Raw genomic sequence first — 17,276 nt, forward strand, 5'->3', positions numbered from 1 at the left:
CAAATCAAAACGCTCTCCCAAATATTTACCCAATTTTTCGCCCTCTCAATCCGGCGCCAGAGACACAAGCCCTGTATGCCCCCCTTAGTTACGTCACTGGTGAGGGAGTTGAGCAAAAATTGCGATTACATCGAGGATTAGTGTTCAGCATCCTCTATCATCAGGTGTGTTGATCTTCCAGCTATACCTCACGCATAAGCGATAATAGGCTTTATTATAATACATTTTTCGATCAGCCATTCAACTGAAATAGAACTTCTTGTTCTACGTGCCATGGTCATGACTTGTAAGCTAAACGAGATGAGTGGTTAATGAAAATGAACGATTATAACAGAGCTGCTACAATAATAATGTGAGAGATAACAGGAAAATCCTGAGAAAACCCACGCGCAAGGTGTTTTCCACCACAAATTCACATGTTGAGGGATTAAATCAGTAACTTCTCGCACCAGAGGAGAATACTTCACTATTGTGCTACTGTGTCCTCTATATTAAACATTAAGTACGTACGCTATGTGCTGAGCGAAGTACAATGTATTATTGAGCTAAACGAATGAATGATTGGCGTTGATTGTTCCAAACATTATCCTAGAGCTAGGGAGCAATCTTCACTAAACTTTGGATTTGGTTATAGGTAACCAAAGGTAATGTGTTTCCGCACACATTTTAAGCATCAAAAGACTCATTCAGAAATTGGGGCTGAAAATTCTGTAATATACCACCAAAATTCCATACCACCCTGTCTAAAATGAAAAGGAGTTGAGTTGTCTACAAGTTGTCACGACATATTAATTTAATGTGGCTGGAGAAGTTGAACACCTCTTTGGATTCAACTTGATTTTTTTAATTACAAAGTGATCATGTGATACGAGAAACAGGGTTAGAATTTTTAAAACGTAGTCCAAGAGTGAACGTTTGATTAAAACATTACTCAAGGAAAGGGTGTGAGCATAACTCTTATTGAAATGGGATTAAATGTACTTAACGTATTAGCCTTGTTCCTGTGTACACATAATCAAGCGTCTCTTCCAGTCACGCAGAACACTGCATCACAAGCAGCAATTACGCGTTATCGTAGGTGAACAAGACACCAAATGTTAACTTTGTACACGATTGCGTTTGAATGCCCATTAAAGTAGATTAGCCTCAGGCCTAGAGAACGTGAGGGCTATTGAACAGATTTAAGCCTGCCAACCCCCTTCTCAGGAAACTGGGTATTTAGGAAAGACGCACACCGTTATCGTAATGCGCTGGCGCTTCATCATGCTGAGAAACCTTAGGAAATTTCCCACTTTTGAAGAACAATCAGAATGTGCTATGTTCTGGCTACTCAACAACGTCATTGACAGATTCTACTTCACGTAACGTACGGAGTAATTGTAGAACTGCTATGTGACACAGCATATCTTTGTGGGTCTCGTTGGTTACATTCATGAGAACGACACATGCAGTTCTCTCATCACACATCATGACGATCTTGATGCGTTCTTCATGGATTAGAGGTATTCTGCGTCAAACTGTTTCACATATCGCATGACCCTCTTCCTGTATAAAATATTCAAGTTTAATACAAGATGGCGATAACTCTCCGCAAGACACGAAACTGTGTCTCCCTTAGAGTCGCGCTTCTACCTAGATTAGTCTCGCATCGATTTTCGTTCGGCATCCGCAACAGAAGATACATCATCTGAAAACTCTATAAGATCGTAAAATTGTTCGAATATTGGTTTTCAATATTAGAACAATATTGTTAGAATAATTATTTCTTATCTAAACAATTGTTCAAATAATTATTCTTTATCCAAATAATTGTTCAAATAATTATTCTACATCCGAATAATTGTACAAATAATTACCCGTTATCCGATTAATTGTTCAAATAATTATCCGTTATCCCAATAGTTATTCAAATAATTACCAGTTATTCGAATAATTACCCGTTATATGAATAATTGTTCAAATAGTTTTTCATTATCCGAACAATTGTTCGAATAATTATTCATTATCCGAACAATTGTTCGAATAATTATTCGTTATCCGAATAATTGTTCGAATAATTATTTGTTATCCGAATAATTGTTCGAATATCCGAATAACAAAATTCGAAGAATCGATTATTCAAATATTCGAGCAACGGATTCTTCGAACGTTAACAGCACTACTGTACATGTCCAAATAACGTGTTACCTCTCTAGGTTTACAAGATAGTCGTAACAAAAATTATCGTTTATAATGAAATTATCAACGGAAACATCAGAAGTTTAAAACGAGAAAGAACAAAAGCTACAAGTGAGAATTAAACATTTTTTTTTAATTCTGAAAACCAACCAATGGCATTATGTTTTAAAGATTATGTCATTCAAATGTCCACCTCTGCTTCAGTGGATGAAATGAATTACTCAGAACTTATTGCACGAAAAGTTATCCGCACATGTTGCGTCAAGAAACGGCTATGTGGTCCTTCCGCTCACATCACATCATCTCCCCATTACATTATTTTCTAAGAGGTTACCTAAAGTGTCATTTCTATGAGAATGAGCTGTGAACAATCTCTGAACTGAAAGGGGACATTGAACGCATGATTGTAAGGTTACCACGCAATATATCTGCAGAATTGGACCTTTAGTATCCATTCTACCCACCAAAATAGATAAAATTTGACAGAGTAATGGGATTATATTTAAAACCTAATGCCTTGGATTGCTTTTCACAATAATAAACTAGGTATGTATTAATAGCACATTTGGAGCGAAGCGATCGACCTTTATTGGTTATTCATATAATTTTTCAGTGCATCAATATAGTTTTCGTGAGTGAACACGACATGTAAATAGTTGAATTTGGCATATCGGCGAAAACTGTAATGGCTTTTAAAAAATTACGTTCGCACCAAACGAAAAGGGCTTCCCCGTATTTCTAATGTTGAAAATTCTATTTTCATTGTTTACAATGAAAATTCGCGCGCCAAATGCTTTTCCAATGTCAAGTCTATGGGCATCCCGCTTTTCTGTGATTATTCCTCAATGGTGTGTCCAATTTGAACATGATACCTCTTACGACATTCAGTGTGCGATCTCAAATCACCATGTCAAATTTGGTTAAAAACAGTTCAGACATCTTGGAGGAATATCTGGACAAATAAACGCTTAACTCGAGTGAAGAGGAGCTTCCTTCCAAAAATATAACATTATCACTTGTAGTTTTTATTCCGTCTCGTTTTAAAAGTTCTAACGCTCTTTTTGGTAAACTCCTTCAAGCACTATATTTCAGTACTATTAAGTAAGGGTAACAAGCGAATTCGATATAGACATATTAAACAGGACTGCTGAAAAGAAAATTTCTCGTAAAGTGGACTGTTCATTTTCACAAACAAGTTAAAGTCAACAATTTAAGAAATATTATCTCTGTTCATTATTGTTTTATTAACTTTAGAAATGTTTCAATAAACAAACTTATGTTCAAATTTACCTGAAGTTATGTTCTCAAGAGCTCTGGGAGATCATCGTATACACAGCCAATATTATGATCGTTTTCAGGAAGTCGTCTTTGGTGTATATTTTACTTCTGATAGTAGTGCAGTATATATATAATACATTTCCAAGAATATATCAATATTTCATTTTCTTACTACGTAAACGCTTTTCCTGCTGTTGGTTATTTGTAGAACTAGGTAGCATTAAACCAATATAATACAATAATGTAAGACTGTTTGGGTTCTGGTAAGAGGACCAGTTTCCTCTATTCGAAACATCTGTCTTTTTCAGCAATTCCCATGCACGAAATATGACATGATAATTACTCAAAAGATACAGAAAACAGACGAGGAAATTGAACAAAAATATTAGTTTGCAAGATTTTCCCTATTTCCACCGCAGCAGATTAACATAACTTCGCTGCTCGTCTACATTGGGTATTTTTTTAGAGTTTGGATTTAAAAAAAACTCCTTAATATATTTACCAAAGACAGCGTGGGTCAATGAAATCATGTCCCATGACCCACTGACCCACCACCCGCCATGACCCACTCTGACACACCATCTACCAAAACCCATCCTCATAAAATCTGACCCATGATCCACGCCCTCCTCTCCACTGATTAAAAAGTTTACACTTGTAATAAAACCAGGTTGTGAAATTCTAACTAATCGGAGTTTGAATTTCTACGGCCAATCGCTCAAGCACGGCTCTGTGAACCTATGTGCAAGATTCCAAAAGTCACATTTTTAGGTTCCAAACAATACGTCTGCTGGGTGAAAGCATAGACGGGTGTGTGTTTCATTTCATTTTCATACAAATGTGTTGCCTTTCCTATCTTATTTTTAATCCCGTAGTTGCTTCTTTCGGAAAGTTAAACAAAATTGCAATTCTTCCTTTCTTTATAGTATTTATAAGTCAAAATATTACATAACCATTGTATATTATTCATGTAGCTCACAGGGCCGCAGCTATGGAGGAGCAAGCAGGCACGTGTCCCGGGCGCATGGTTGGAGGGGTGCCTAAATAGTCCGAGGGAGAGGCTGATGAACCATGATTTTTATATACATATATCAAGTTTTCAGCTGATTTTATATGATTTTGGAGTGCTGATTTCGAATCCGATGAGTGCCACTCTGTAAACCTGGGGAAACTTCGCAAACGGGGGGGGGGTAAAGAGGAGTGGTGTTCTCTTACTTTCCATGTCTTAAATCAGTGGTATTCAACCGGAGGTATGCGTACCCCTGGGGGTACGCGAAGATGTTTCTTGGTGTACATAATCCTAAAATAAGTATAATTCCAATATTCGACCAAGAAACGAGGAGTTGGCGTCCCGGAAACAAGCTCAGTTATCTCATTAACAGTTTAGTTCTAAAGTTATTTTTAGTTTTTTAATTTCTAACATTGTTCTCAGTGACTGAATTACCATGTAGGATGAGGGGAAAATCCTCCTCAATAGAACTGGATGTCTCTCATGTTTTGCAATTTTCCATGTTAATTTTTCATATGTCCACTGTAAATAGTATTTTGGTTGCCACTTTGATTGTTCTTTTGTTGGGTCGCCATTTGTCCCACTTTTAAATCAACAGAACATGTACATTAATTTAATTTCGATGTAATTTCTTTTAAACAGCTTCAGGGGTACACAATTGGGTGGTGAACTGTGCCCAGGGGTACGCGAGAGAAAAAAGGTTGAATAGCACTGTCTTAAATTACTAGATTATCTCAGCATGTTTCATTTTTCTCATATCCTATTGACAGTAGAAAGCCAATTCGTGCATATATTACAAATAACCATACTAGTAACAAAATAACGGAATTTGACGATTTTTCTCACAAATTTCAGGGTTGTCAACTATTAATAAAATTTACAAAAATAATTTTTATACAGAATATTTTATTTTACAAACTTTTCACGTAGAAAATGTTAAGAACAAGAGAAGTATCATATTTATTCCAAATATACAGTCCTTAAACTCCCATATGAGCTATGAATAAAACCCAGACAATCACTATAAGGGAAATGGGAAATCTCCTTCTGTCATCTGCTATTGTTTGTGTTACGATTGTAAAAGCATGTGTTCGTAGTAAAACATGTGGTTTCAGTGCGTGTGGGAATGGAACCTTACAATATTGTCCAGATCAATGACGAAATAACAGTATTTTGGCACAAAGTTTTGTTACTAGAAAACACCATCATTGTTATTTTAACATAGGTATACGTTCATCATATAACACTGCTCTGCTATTTTCTCAGCTACACAATAAACAAACTTTATTTTATATTTTCATTTTGTGGTGCTATATTACTGTAAAATTATTTATTAATTCCAAGGTAAGCTTCAGCTGCAATTTCTGTATGTGTGCGTTTTCCTCTTTTAACTGCTAAAATTATAGTCATCGCAGAAAAAACCTTATGTATTAATTAAGTAATAATTCAGAAACAATAATTGCGATATATTTCTTTCCAGAATAGATGTTTAGATAAAAGGTAAATTGAAAGGTATTAAAGATCCCACGTAGTACATTAATCAGTCTGGAGATGTATGTTTTCGATGTGGAATATTCATATCACCCCAATCTGGTACTAGGCAGTTAATATTTATAACCGCTTATCGGTCAAATATGAAGTTGCCAACAAGTGAAGACATAGCGACATGTTGGTGACTTTTTTTTAAAGCAATAATGGTTGAGGAATGTAGTTCACGAAATTCTAACATTATCTTTATACGCTTACAAGCGTGTCATTTCTCACATATCTTGTGTTGCGTGGCTTTTGTCCTTAATAGTTTCTACTTCTGGTTATTCCTCTAAAGTCACGAATCAGATTGATTAACTGATTTTGAGTTTTACGTCCCGTTCAGCAGCGAGGCTATATGAGACGTGGACCTACTGATTAACGTTGAATCCGAACCACATGAGCTCCCACCGGGAATCGAACCCGGGTCTCCCGCGCCAAAGGCGGGTCACGAATCAAAGTCAAAAATAGAAGAAATCCTTCGTTTATCTAAATCAAGATCAGAAACAACAAAAGCAAACAAGAGGAGAGGTTATTTGAAAACTTTTCTTAATCTTCAACTGAAAGAAATCGAGAAAATAGTGTATATATCAGAGAGTGGTCGGGCTAATGTGAAGTTGGTACAACAACTTTTGCTCTGCCCTAAGTTTTCAACCACATCAGCACTAATTATTGGAATCGAGCACTAATTAGCACTAACACCCATTTGACATTAATTTCTGGCGCAAAAATTATTCGATTTGAAGAAATTGGTTAGACCAGCCAGTGTGAAGATCCTCCAGCGACGTTTGCTGTGTCCTAACTTCTCAAAGAGACAATGACTATTTCTGAGACTCGTTCATTAATTCGACACTAAATCCTGAAGCGAATTCTTTATGTATTCGGAAAAAATGGCTGGGACACTGGAAATTGGCCCAGCCACTATTGCCGTGTCCTAACTTCTCAACGAACCAGCATTGATTCTGGGACTCGGACACTAACTAGCACAAACTTGGCACCAATTGCTGGCGCAAATTACTTGGATTCGGAGAAAGTTGTTGGGCTACTAGGATGTTGGACCAGCCACTTTTGCTGTGTCCTAACTTCTCAACGACACCTGAACTAATTCCGGGGTTCGAGCAGTAATTATTAATTCAGTACTAAGCCTGGCACCAAAAAAATCGATTCGGAGAAAATAGTTAAGCCAGTGAAGTTCACCAAGCCACTTTTGCTGTGCTCCAACTTCCCACCGCGACCAGCATTAATTCTGGGACTCAGTTATTAATTAGCACTAATTTGTTACTAATTCCTGGCGTAAAAAATTGTGATTTGGAGAAAGTGGTTAAATCAACTTAATTCAAATGTAAATGGCTGCAATTTAGTGTGATAAAATAAGACACATTAAATAGTGATAATTATAAATGTTATATACTTAAATTGTTAAACATTTATTATTGTCAACCTATAAACCACTCTTTATTTTTTCTTTTCTCTTTTCACAGATTGCTTTGTGTAGTAGCCATTTATAGTAAAATGAAAGTTATATTTCCGTTACGCATCCGACACAGAAGAAAAAAGCGCCTGGAAAGTTTCAACGGGACTCCTCCATCTGCAGTGACCCCCAGTGATATTGAAGGTGAACTCACAACATCATGGTTGACAGATGCTTTTACTACTTCACCAAATCCGTCTTTCGATAACGATAGCTTAAATGAGCTGAGTCTAAATGTCACTAATACTACACCCATAAATAGTACAGCATGTACACAGGAATGCTGGCTCTACACTACAACAATTCCTATAATGATATTCTTTTGTTTGGTGACTGTAGTGGTGAATATGGTGATACTGTGCTCTGTTATGTGGATACGAAGACCTATGTCTCCTACTCTACGTTTTAGTGTCAGTCTTGCAGGAGCAGATGCTTATGCGTCGCTAATTGTTGGCATCGGATTAGTATCGAACAGTTTACTCCCTAAAGTTTATAATATTATAGTTCATGAATGTTTTAGCCTGACCTTAGAAGCGTTCAGATTAGGCGGATTGGTTGCCACTGTATTACACTTATTAGCCTTAGCAATTAATCATTATATCGGAATTGTAAAACCGCTACACTACACTTACACAATAACTCCACGGGCTACAAATAGTTGCATCATCTTATTATGGGTTAGTCCAATTGTGTTCTTCTTCATATATTTTCTGTCAGTCGAAGGGGAAGGCTTTCAGTCCGAAAATTGTTCCAACAATACATTTTTCAGTAATCTAAAATATCGAAGTGTTGTATGTAGCTTATTTTTTGCTCCTCTGGTTCTGATGTTCTTTATATACGTCCACATATTTTTCATTATACGTCGGCACCAAGCCAATAGAATTAGGTATCAACTTGGACAAGATTTGTCTCGCAACGTAAAAGCTATAATAACAACTATTCTCATTTTGGGCACTTGTATTGTGGGCTGGGTACCAGGATTAATATTGTACTGGCTTTTTTGCGACGATTGCATTTATAAATTTCAAGTTTCATTGAAAAATTATTATATTATGGTCAATATTCTTGTCATCATGAAATCGATGGTGGATCCTATCATATATGCTGCTAGAATGAAGGATATTAAAATAGCTCTTCGACGCATGGGTGCTAGTTGTTGTGGCAGTTGCTTAATACCTTTTGACCCACAACTAGGTCTCACCAGCGACTGCTCCCAGCACAGACTTTCCTTGCATCATACCCGTAACAGCCGAGGAACTATTCTTTGTCGCGTAAGATCTTTTCATTCTCATTCAACTCCCAACGGTAGCCTCCGAGGTAATGGATCTAATGGTCATCTGCCTAATGCTAAGATTCTTCGCAGACATAACACAATAATACATAGCAGAAGGAACGACACTCTTATGTAGAACCTTTCAAAGATTCTGCCGTGAATCGCAAAATATTTGCCAGTGACTTTTCTGTTCAAGTAAACTTTGATAAATAATTATGAGAGTATGAAGAGCACAGGAAAAAGAGTCCATGCTGAAGATTTTCGATTTGAAAAGAGTCCACATTTTTGATTTGATGGAAATGGTCTAGAAGCACGAACGAACGAACAACACATTGAATTACATGTGTCTTGATAATTCTCAACATATTTCCTCAGACTATAAATTGTTTAGTTAGTTTCCTTTCAAGAGCGTGAAGCTCCTGCAGAGATTATTTCTCCTGAAGAGGATAGAGACCATAAGTCTTGGCACAACATATTTGAGACATCAACATTTTCCTTGACGTCAGATGCTTGTGGTGCTTAGTACATAGCTCACAGATAAATAGCTCATATTTGGACGGCGATAAGCGAAATACAAGTATTCATAAAACAGTCGTACAGATGACACCAGTGTATAAGAGCTATATTGGAAAGAGTATCGATATATCAGTCATGTTGGGGCATCTTAAAACAAAATATATTTCTTCTGAATTTCATTAATGCAATATCCCTCCTTTACTAACTCGTTTTAATAATTTATTTCGTATTGTAACCCAGGTTTATGGATCAAGAAAATGTCAGTGTATTAAGTTAAGACAGAGTAAATGGATTTACGTACTTAGTTTCTTACTTCTTCAATTCTAACTTAGCTTAACAATATTACTTTACTCTGGTTTTCTAGGCTTCAGATTTCTCATGTTTTTGAAAAATAAAACCGAAATCTATGTATTGTGCTTTAATACTATTCTTCTGAAAAACTGTTAAAACTACTAATATTAAAATCGCATTTTTGAAGAAAAGAAAGGAAAATAAACGAGCCTTTCACATAACTCATAAAATTTTTCCCAGCTCAAAGTGGTCGAGCTTATTATTAATTACTGTGTAGCTTCCACCTGTGCTACAACTCAATAAAATACCTAACAGTTCGTGCCTCGTGAGTTATCTGACACGGGAGGGACCCACAAGTTGTCGCTAAAATCTTATTGCCACATAGCACATCTGATAGAGCATCATGAGAAATGAACATGAGCAAAATTTAAGGTGCTATGGACCAGAAGGATAGGAGCTAGGGGGATTCAAAATTTGAATATCCCAAAAATTATATCATGAAATTAAATACATTTAAAGTAAATATCTTGAAAACCATTAAAGTAATCAAAACAAAAGTTGCATAATATAATGAGAACAAAATACCCTATCGAAAACTATAAACAGTGTTGTCATAGGTGAAGCAGTGTTGCCAACTCAGCATAAAAATATTTTATTTGAAATAACACCATATACAAGTGTGCACAGATTTAAAATGCACTATTATCACTAAACATAACTATGAAATGTAGTGGTACAGTGTTGCACACTATTGGAGCTACGTGTGCTGAAAATGTACAATGGAGAATTGTGATATGTGGCAACAGATGGTAATAAAAGAATATGGGTCTCATACTATGAATTTAGTTCAAATACATAACACAGATAGTATAGCATAGCAGTGTCACAAAATATTGATGCATTTGAGAAACGAAATTGAGTGGTCATTTTTACCTCCTCTGTCAGCTCCGAAGCTACACAGAGAAAAATCCGTTCTCCGGACAGCGGTATATTGTACAAATATACGGTATCCTCTTGCTTACTATAGAAATCAGTACGGAGCATACGTTATCCATATGCTACGGAGGCACTGCCCTTAGTTGTTACATCATGTTGTTCCAGAATGTCTGACATCTAACAGTTTTCCGTATATCACATGCATATACTTATGCTACCTTCGTCAGCTATATGTTATATACGTTCATTTGTATGTGAGATCCTGACCGTCTACATTGTTTCATACGGAAAGCACGTATAGATGGAACACTTATACAGAAAGTATTATAAAACATGCGTTTTCAGTTATACGTCTGCTGTACGTTAAGTCCAAAAACTACAGGAATTACGCATGTAACCTATCTTTTTAAGTACGTAACTTACATTTCTTCTCAGTGTATATAGGAGTGTAAAGTGGAATCCGAATCACTATGAAAGAGGAAGATAACAATGAAATATAAGGTGAAAACTACAACAAAAAATGTTCGAGGCTTGATTGGAACCCCGATGTCTAATATGTCGATTGTCTAACCTTCTAGACCACACGGCTATCCTGGCCGACTAGAAACCCATATGAGGTAGTAATAAAATATTTCCAATGTTAATATGGTAATATTGCAGTATACAAACATAATCATATGGTATGTAGGAAAGGAAATAAAAGAATATGTCACTTAACACGAAAGACAGAAACCAAGAAATTACTCTTCCAATCCAAATATTGGTAAGATAATCGAGAACCAGATTACAGAATTAGAAAACAGTATTTATTTCCTCGTATGTATCATTTTGTTTTCGCGAGCTGTCTGCTTATTCATCGGGGCTACAGAAGTATAATGCAAAATCCTCACTTGTTTCTAATGCATTCAATATTACCCTTTGTAGTCACATATCAGACTTCTCTATTGTACATTTTCAGCACACATAGCTCCAATAGTGTGCAACACTGTACCACTACATTTTACTGTTATGTTTAGTGATAATAGTGCATTTTAAATCTGTGCAAACTTGTATATGGTGCTATTTCAAATAAAATATTTTATGCTGAGTTGGCAACACTGCTTCACCTATGGCAACACTGATTGTGGTTTTCGATTTAAAAGAATGTGTTCTCATTATATTGTGCAACTTTTGTTTTGATTACTTTAATGGTTTTCAAGATATTTTTACTTTAAACGTACTTAATTCCATGATATAATTTTTTGGATATTCAAGTTTTGAAGCCCTCTAGCTCCTATCCTTCTGATCCAAAGCACCTTAAATATTGCTCATGATCATTTCTCGTGATGCCGTATCAGATGTGCTATGCGGCAGTGAGATTTTAGCGACAACTTGTGGGACCCTCCCGTGTGAGCAATTACACAGGTCTTATTCCAATCCAGTTTCTCCAGAGTATGTCAACCAACCTGTTTGGCTACTTATTCCTAGCAATTTTTGAACAACATTATCGCCTACTGACTTCTCCCGATATATCACCTGACAAGCACGTGCTCATTTATCTCACCAAGAAAAGAATTACTTATACTTGGTCATCTTTTTTTACTCATTTGTAATTCGAAAATAATTATTGTTTTTGGACTTTCAAATCAGCCTCAAATCCGTTCATGTATCTCGTAGTATATGATCTACTGATCAATCGGAAAGTAGCCGAACCAGAACTTTACGAAATTTTACAAGTGAGTCTTACACATTGGTGTGTAGGTAAAACCACTGACAGTATATCATAAACATCATTCGTCAAAACGATCGATCAGCCTCTCCGAAGCTTATCCCGCACACTGCCGAGTTCACAAAACCTGTTGGTTAATCCAGTTACTCACTTTCTTACCGAAACGATTCTGAAACTGATCGTCTGCTACACTGTACGATTTTGTTTCAAAATACACCTCTAACAAAAACACGCTCCTCTAGTAACAAACTCAGCCCTGCAACTAGAGTACGTTTGTTTTATCTTGGCACACTACCCGCCAATGCGCTTGGTTGGCATTTAAAGTATTTTCTGCTAGCACTTACGTGAATGTTTTAATCCAATAGATGTATTATTGGTTTTGTCGTGTAGGTGAGGCTAATGTTAGCCAGACCATCAAATGAGATCATTGCTATTTGGCGGGTAGTCGAAGTGCTTAGTTGTCACACGCGAACAAGTGTGTTACAGTGATTTGTGAGTGGGGTAGCGTTTTGCTGTTTCTTAGCGTATTGCAACTTTCAACTTAACCGTGGCGTGGCAACAGCACGATGCAGAGAGATCCATCCTTTAGGCGGAAAGCATGCCAAGATAAAACAAACGTACTCCAATGTGACTGAAACGTTCATTAAACCGCACGTACTTTTTCTCTTCGCAACGCCTATTAGCTTCAACCCCCAGTGTAACCTACTGGGTAGGTTTGTACTGAAGACACTACTACACCACTTCCGACCAGTATTACTGCATTATGACACATTGTGCTGAAAATAGAAAATTATAAAGCTGAGATTCGGGGAAATTTCGATCGCTTTGTGTATTTCTCTTATACGTTATTATTGAGATAAATCAGTGATACTTCCTGCTTGAGTGTGCCAGTAAAAACACTCAAAATATAATAACAATCTATGTATATTGATCTTTTATATTGTGCATTTAGAGTCATTTTCACGTCAATTTTGCGACTGTGTCATAGTATAAAGGAAGACTGAAACACATCTGTAAATATTGTACCGTATTCTCAAGATATTGTATGATCCATGTAACAAAACATAACTAATGAATGAACAGTGTGAATACATTTAACATTATATGAAGATAGAACATTATAAGAAACCCTTGTGTACGCATACAAAATAATGTAAAATTGTTCGCAAAAGCTAAGAAGTGTTCATCATAAAAGTAAAACTCTACTTTCAACTAAGTTTACACATAAAATACTCTTAAAACTGTGTTTTAATCACGGTGATGGACTGCGTAGTATTAAACGACGCTGATAAACATTATGACAAGTAGAAGAACAAATTAAGAACTGTACTGTATACATTCTTCAAATATCCTGCCAAATTGATATTTATCATAGATGTTGCATGAACGCATCCAATTGTATTTTAAAATATTTTGCTGATATTATGGTATTACTATGGTAATTTTTCTGAAGCAAAATTCATGGCAAAATTTGTAATCTATATTTGTGGAACTGTACTGATGTACATGTATTTTATCACAAACTTAAGTTCACCAAAGTTAACATTAATCGTTTTGTAATATATACTATGTATATGTTATATGTGTTCAGTGGCGTAGTAAATGGTGGTTACCGGATTCTTACTTGAAAGTATTCATTATTTGTTCATTATTTGTATCTGTAGATTTTGAATTTATATATATAATCCAAATTTGGAGCCCTAAAGATTATCACAAATCTGTGGTATCTATTTCTCAGACATTTTCTTACATGGTATTATGCCATGAAGATGGCCGCACATTGAACAGGGGACAAGACAGCCAAGCAAAGGTACAGTGCTGAACAGTACCGCATGTTCATTCCAGCACGTGCTATACAAAGCTTCTCAACGTTGTGATTGAGATACACGGTCAATGCACTCGGGTTTCTCTGTTCACATCTTCTCCTGCCTCCATCTGCCTCGGCTTGACCGGCCTGCCTGTGGTGAATGTGCAACAAGCCTGAATGTTCACATAGTTTTACTATTAAACAACTAAACATTGTAGAATGGTATGGATTCCGTGCCGCCTACAATATCAAACTTGTTAGCCTGGCGAGACAGTTTTAGGAACGCATCACTTTCCCTCACATTCTTTTACATTCCCCAATTCCTTTGTTCGCGACGTCATTCTGCTATACATCATGTAAGAAGTAGGGGAAAATTGGAACATGTTAACAAGGTTCTCCTCTTCTCTTACCAAAAACAAGCAGGATGTTGACCAAACTGGATTTTCTCTTTGTAGTTTCCAATCCAATGTCCCTATAAACTGGTTGGTCGAAGTGAAAGCAGAGCCCAAAATGTCATGAATAGGCACCACAGAAAGTCTTTGCTATATAAAGATTGAAACGGTTTACTGGGAGTCAGAACGAAGATCGCGAGACTTTGGAGTAGCCAAGATACCCTCAAACTATGAGCAAGAAATAACATGTTTGCAGTTGGTAAACAAAAGTACGGATCATAATAATTGTTTCCACCTACGCCACTATATGTGCTGTGTTCTATAACGTACCCTTAAAGAATGTTTAGTATTTGTAGCACACCTCAATAACATTGTTACATAGACGTTGTAGGATGAATCAAATCTTGTGTATCAACGTTCTTTTTTTATTATTTATCCAGTTCTTATTAAAACAATATAATACCTAAAATGTATATACGTACTTGTAACAATTTTATTTTTCATTACAAACAGCTTATGATTAAAAATAGAACATAATAATTAGTATCATATTTTCGTTTGTGATGCCAAAAATGTATAGTCTTACTATTTTGAAAAGAAGAAAGCTTCTGTGACTTGATGGTTAAATAATTTATTTATGAATGTATTTATTGCTATGAATTCATGTAACTATAAGATATCATATATTTTGTAAAACAATTAATATTTAAAATTATTCTCCTTTTTGCGCAAATAATACTATAATCATGCCTGAGAACATTCATTTAAATACACCCTTATTCAACACCTATAACAGTTGTTTAGTTTTCGTTTCATGAGTATGCTCCTTAAATTTATGCAGTAATGCACACACATCGGTAATTAAACTACAAATCACGAACAATTCAGGTAAGTGCGTTTGTCATTCTACTACTGGAAGCAGTGATTGTGTTTTATGCAAAAAATTCACGGTATAGAAGAAAACTTCGTAGATTTCCTTTTTAAAGTGAAAACGAAACTTTACAATGCTAAAAAGACCATCCTCCCCAAAAGTAGGCATGTTTAATTCTTCAAAATGAAAAATGATACGGCTTTTATCACTTGTATAGTAGTTAGCGCGTGCGCTTCTGTCGCAGGAAGTGTTACGAGGTGTGTTCAAAAAGAAACCGAACCGAACTATTGCTTATTACACATTTTAAGCACTGTCCTCGTCAATATAGTTCTTTCTACTGACTATACACCATTACCAACGTTTCTACCTTTTTCGGAAAGCCTCCTGGGATACATTTTCTAAAATGGCGCTCAAATCTCTTGTCGCATTGTTCTGAATCTTGTCTATGGCTTCGAAACGATGTACTTTCAAAGTGATTTTAAGTTTGTCAAATGAAAAAAAGTCTGCTGGGGCTAGGTCCGGAGAGCAGAGTAGATGGGGCACAAGGGGAGTCTGATGTTTTGCCAGATAACGGCGGATGAGGAGCGAAGCCTAAGTTGGCACATTGGCACGGTGCATCATGCAAATCTGGTTTACAACAATCGAGGCCTCGTCCTGCGCGTAACATTCCTCAACCACGTTTAAATATCCTGGTACAACTGTTTGTTTACAATCTGACCACCTGATACAAATTCATCATGGACAATACCCTCCAATCAAGAAAAAAAATCATCTTGATCTTTCATTGTCACTGTACCATTAATCTGATGAACAGCTTGTGTACATGTTCACTTCAGTGGTTGTACCTTGGCGACTAACAGTCATAACAAAACAACAGATAAATGGCAGTTTTTTTTTTTTTTTTTTTGGTATAAACCTTCCGCTACTTTCAACAAGTAGCGGCAGCACGATTCCTCTGTCGGTTGGTGCGCTATTTTAAAAGTTCGGTTTATTTTTGAACATACTTCGTATGTCTAAATCTTAGAGAAAGAGCATTGAAATTTGAAAGCATTACGCTGGTTCGGATTCAATCAACCTGTAGGTCTACGAGTCATGTGGCCTGTGCTGAAAAGAGACGATAAACTACAGTAACACAAGCACCTATAAATGAGGGAGTTACGTGCAGACGATAAGGAAAAAATAGTATAATATGTTATTTATTTTAGATACCAAGGTAGCATTGCTGCAAAAGATCTGAAATGTGAATTGGAAATAAAAACAAGAATAGGAACAGCAAACTAAGCCCTTAAGAAGAATAAGAAACTTATTTTTTGATTGTAAAATAGTTTAGTTTGCAGAAATGAGTATGTGAGCTGACAATATCATCCACGTATCAATATTGCATTACCTTAGGAGTGTTATTCAAGATATACAAGAATATTATGTCGTGTAGCGTAGCACATAACAAACCAGTAGTTAATTTTTTATCACACACAAGTTAACTTATACTTGTTAGTGAATTCTTGGCTTCAACAATTCAATTATACAAATCTTGAAGATTAGCAGGTATAAGTATGATATATTCTTTCTTTAATGTGCCTCCACATATAAAAACCGCAGAAGTTTAGAACTGGAGACCTGGGGTCAGACCCATAGACAATTAACCCGATCTTATTGTTCACCTCTTTTAATCCATCGTCCTGGGATTGTGTCGTTTAGGTAATGCCGTATCTCCAAATGGAAATGAGAAGGAGCATAATTGCATGAACCTGAATTCACTCAAATCTTGAAACGGAAGAACCGTGTTATCATCCTTGAACAAATTCGAAACCAATTTTCTAGCATATTGAAGGACGATAGCACGATCACAGTTTTCTCTTCAAAACAGAGAAGTCCACAAACTTTGCTTGCTGAAATGGCACAGATCACATTTTACCTTCAGCGAGTTTCTCTCATGTTCATCGAACTTGAAAGATTTTTGACAGCCTCAAATTCTTTCATTGTGGTGATTAACCATATTAGATACATGGATAGCTGATT

The 17,276-nt window shown here is 36.1% G+C and overlaps 1 protein-coding gene across 1 annotated transcript in view; it reads left to right on the forward strand.

The window, feature by feature from the left end:
• The window catches only part of LOC145674292 (melanocortin receptor 4-like), a 387,169-nt gene extending 372,002 nt beyond the window's left edge, over nt 1-15,167 (forward strand). Inside the window, exon 3 of the mRNA XM_081744145.1 lies at nt 7,474-15,167. Within this exon, the coding sequence (XP_081600271.1) occupies nt 7,505-8,872 (1,368 nt within the window). The 5' untranslated portion in view covers nt 7,474-7,504 and the 3' untranslated portion in view covers nt 8,873-15,167. The remainder of the gene's footprint in view (nt 1-7,473) is intronic.
• Nucleotides 15,168-17,276: the final 2,109 nt, after the last annotated feature.

The sequence above is a fragment of the Thermobia domestica genome, chromosome 17 (genome assembly GCF_964235325.1).
Source record: "Thermobia domestica chromosome 17, izTheDome1.hap1.1, whole genome shotgun sequence".
Taxonomy (NCBI): domain Eukaryota; kingdom Metazoa; phylum Arthropoda; class Insecta; order Zygentoma; family Lepismatidae; genus Thermobia; species Thermobia domestica.